Source organism: Morone saxatilis, unplaced genomic scaffold (assembly GCF_004916995.1).
Source record: "Morone saxatilis isolate NCDOM2014 unplaced genomic scaffold, NCSU_SB_2.0 Contig5, whole genome shotgun sequence".
NCBI lineage: Eukaryota > Metazoa > Chordata > Actinopteri > Moronidae > Morone > Morone saxatilis.
The window spans coordinates 23,219,644-23,223,885 of NW_023340095.1; the positions used below are offsets into that span (position 1 = coordinate 23,219,644).

Genomic DNA, 4,242 nt, shown 5'->3' on the forward strand with positions numbered 1-4,242 from the left:
TTTATCTGTTGTGTGTGTGTGTGTGTTTGTGTGTGTGTGTGTGTGTATGTACAGGCACTGGATTGGATTCAAGAGACAGGTGAAGTTTACCTGGCCACACACACGTCACCTGGTGACAGCAGCGAGGAAACACAGCAGCTGCTCAACGACTACCATCACTTCAGACTTACTGCCAAGGTACACTGTGTGTGTGTGTGTGTGTGTGTGTGTGTGTGTTTTCCGCTGTGGGCTGGGTCTGTCTGGAGTGAGACCTTCCTCTCTTGCCAAACGAGCTGTGTTGAAAACCGCAGGGAAACTGCATATGTGTATATAATGTATGATGTGTATTTGTGTGTGTGTGTGTGTGGAAGGAAACTGCTGTAGAGCTATTTGCCATCAATTAGCGGCCTGGACTGAGATGAGGCCAACAATACAGAGGGAGCTGCTTTTATATTCTTAGGAAGGGAGTTCCTCTCTCTTTCTGTCCCTGCTCACCTCATCATTATCTTTAATTGTCTATCTCTCGATGCCCTTTTCCCTTCACTTAACAGAGAAAAGCTGACAACATCTCCTTAGGAAGCGGTAGATTTTTTTTTTTACTGTGTGTGTGTGTTTAAGATGTGTGTATATGATGATGAATTGTGTCATGATATAAAGCAGTCCTGGGTATTCAGTCAGCTCCTTTTTATGACTGCGCGTATACCCCTGTGAATCAATAGAAACATTAGATGAGTTTAGGGACATAGTTGAAGGGGAGAGGTTTTCTCGTTTCACAAAACAGTTTTGAACTGAAGAGAACCATCTGGAAAACGGCAGGGTCCCCAGAGTTTAGAACAGGTCCCTTTTGTGAAAAATAGGATGTGAAAAAAAATCTAAAATCAGCCAGGGTTTTCAAACATTACGGCATATTTTGAAGTTCTTTTGGAGTTTGTGAGTTTTTATTGCGTTGGCTCTTGAACGCGGTCTTTCCTCTCTTTAATGGTCAGTCTGGGCCCAGAGAAGCTTGCTTCAGCCGTTTTAAAACCTCAGCTCTCGATCCGTGCCTTTATATTGCGGAAACATTACATTAAATAGCTGAACGGGATTGCGGCTGGCTGGTGTTTCTGAAGGTGTCCCAGATAGTTCCAGCTCGGCGGCGGCCTAAACAGATTGAGGTATTCAGTGCCGTTTGAGCTCACTTATATTGGTGGACGACTGGTTTGAAGTCTGCGTTGCTATGAGCGAAAACAAATGGCAGGAAAGCTGGTGAAAGGAGGCCGGAAAGACCTGATTAATACCAGAAAAAGAGAAGGAGTACGTGAGGAAGAGTCAGAGGAAAGGGGCGAAGTCTTGGCAGAGCATAGTTTATTTGTAACCCACCGTGAAATTGAGCGGCTTTAGCAGGCTTTGGCTCAGGCTGCCCCTTACCCCTATATGTTTACCCCCTGGATACCCCTGATCTGCCCTAAATATATGTACCACTACTTGTTCCCTTAGACCTCTGATCTATAATAAAACTGCATCCAACTTTAAAGAATCATAATGTGTCTTTAAATTAATGTTTTTGTTTTTTGGGGGCCTTTTTCCCTTTTATGAAATAGGATAGCTGAAGATAGACAGGAAAGGGGGTAGAGAGAGAGGGGATGACACGCAGCAAAGGGCCACAGGTCGGATTCAAACCCTTGGCCGCTGTAGCATGGACTTAGCCTCTGTCGGGGTGCCAGCTCTACCAGGTGAGCTATCCGGGTGGCCCAAAATTAATGTATTTTTGGCGTATTACTTCTGACATGTAATTACTATGAAGAAATTAGGCCATTTAAGACCACATTCACTTATTGCTTACAGCAACAAGGAAACAGTTGCTACCTGCTCAGCAGACCTTCTCTCTTTCCGTGCTACAGAGCTACTTACCTTTTTGTCCTAACATAATCCTTCAAATTTCCCATTGAAGTTAGCGTCTGGTGGAAAACATGAGCATCAGTGAAATCAGCTGCTTTAATGTTTGGTTGGAATAAAAACTTCCAGACTTTGGCCTTGATGGTGTACAACTACAACAATCCAAGACTGTCAATCATCTCAAAAATGTACAGTAACCCAAAAAATTGTATATAGTAGCAATGAAGATTGTTTAAATGCAACCAATCTATTATAACCATATCTTGAATATTGACATAATAATTCTAAATGCAGCTTTACCTTTAACTACCTATCCCAGTCCCACAGCTGCCGTCACGGTAGTGGGTCTTTGTCTGACAGTCGAGGGTCCCCTCATAAGGCCAACAGCTGCATTCACAAGGCTTGGTTTCCATTGGTCTGGACAATCTATTTTAGGCTTCTGTCTAACCCATATCTGCTCTGAGAATTTACTGTGGCGAATAAGGGTATGGGTAACAGATTTCTTTAGTGGAAAGGGGAGGGGGCAGAGGGGGCAGGGCACAAGAAAGACAGAGTACTTGGAAAAATGCCAGCCAAACTTTTGTGAGTTATACATTATATGGAGAGGCAGAGTGAAGGAAAGAGACAGATCGGGTGATATAGATGGAGAGAAAGAAAGTAGGAGTGATCTGGGAAAGCAATCTGGTTTTTGTGGTGAGTGACAGTGATGCATTTGATTCGTTGGATTCCACCGCGGCTGTAACCAAGCCTTCACTCACATATGCCCTAAAGTCATACAGCAATCCCACTAACTGTCACCTCTTCAGTAATCCGACTTTGTGTACAGTGTGTGGGTGTAAATAGCTTCTAAACACACAGGTGAGCTGGCGCTACTGTAGTATCATCATCCTTTTAACAAATTTACATGCTTTGTAGATTGTGTTACATCTGTTCAGTCTTGTTTCATCGTCTTCTCTGAGCATCAAGAGAAAGAGAAGGGATCAAAGATGAGAGAGATTTAATGCCAGAAATACTAGTAGAGAGTAGCAAGTCAGGAAGAAGTCATTTAAAGTAGGTGGGGGCTTTATTGGCATTTGGAGGTGTTTCCTGGTGCTAAAGTGAGGAGGCACTGTGCAAATGGATACAAGGGATCACAGGGGTGACCCAAGAGGACGGCAGCATCGACGCAGCTTTAGCTCAGATTTCAGCTTCAATGACAGCTCGCCAGAAAGGAGATAGAGAGAAAGAGGGAAGTAGGTGTGAAAAAAAGAAGATCTACGCTCCTCTTCTGAACCTGGTCTCTCTTACTGATCCAAAATCAGAAAGCGTGCAGGCCTGCAGAGAAGCAGCTGGGTGTGACGAGCTCTTTTCTACATCTTCACCCTTTATCTATCTACCCATCTCGCCATCTCTTGCTCTCTCCTGGGGAAGAAAAGGGTTTAGGAATGGAGGAGCGGTGCATCACAAGCCTCTCTTCCCATGCTGCTGAGCTAGTAAGGCGGAGAGGGGATACTTGTTTGGAGCTAGAGAGATCTGTTACGTCCGACGCTGCTGAAACATCCGAAACTAGCCTAGTTTAGCTGTGTCGTGGACAGATGAAACAATGAGCTTCTCACCCACACTTGTACTCCTTTCTTTTTTTGTACTCACTTTTCCTGGTATAAGAGCAAAGAAATCTGATACTACCTGCCTCCCCCTTGCCCTTCCTAACTCCCCTCCCTCCTCCTCCCTCGAGGACAGCCCACTGTCTGCCCCGGGGGCTGTTTATCTACGGGGGGAGATGAGGAGGAGAGGGGGACCGGTTTGTTTCGTTTTGGCCGTCAACAATGGACCTCAGTCTGTGCTGACGGACTACTCCAACATATGGTACCCACCTGTCTCTCTCTCTCTCCTCTCTCTCCCTGCCTCCCCCTTCTCCTTTGCTACGTCTCTCTGTTTAGATTACTTTGCTTATTCCTGCGTTCTCTCTCCCTGTCTCACCCAAACACACTGGGCGGATTAGAGGCCAGATTCATCACACACACAGACCTGTTTGCTTTAGCAACCTGAGCCAGGCACATGCGCGTGCGCGCGCGCACACACACAAACAAATCTAACTAGGGAGGCCTGGCCTTGCAACCTGATGATTGTTACTTTTTTGTTCTTATCTAAGATTCAGTTCATAACTTGACATCTCATCCATGGTAGGTGGAGTATAATCTAGTATATGTGCATGTACACACAGGTGCACACACACACTGCAAGATCAACATACACACGTAGCAAAATTATATTTCTATCCTTTTCGTCTAATGGATCTTCTAACTGCCTCATCAACCCTCCCTTCTTTCAAAGAAACATAGTTGTCAGCCATTTTTCGGAATCCTGTTAAAGAGAGAAAGTACCCTTTACTCTGTGTGTGTGTGTGTG

At 45.0% G+C, this 4,242-nt stretch overlaps 1 protein-coding gene across 1 annotated transcript in view; it reads left to right on the forward strand.

Moving 5' to 3' along the window:
- Nucleotides 1-4,242, forward strand: part of LOC118339114 (kalirin-like) — a gene marked incomplete at both ends in the record, with an annotated part of 90,088 nt that overhangs the window by 40,083 nt on the left and 45,763 nt on the right. The window contains 1 exon segment of the mRNA XM_035676648.1: nucleotides 55-177. Coding sequence (XP_035532541.1) covers nucleotides 55-177 — 123 coding nt within the window.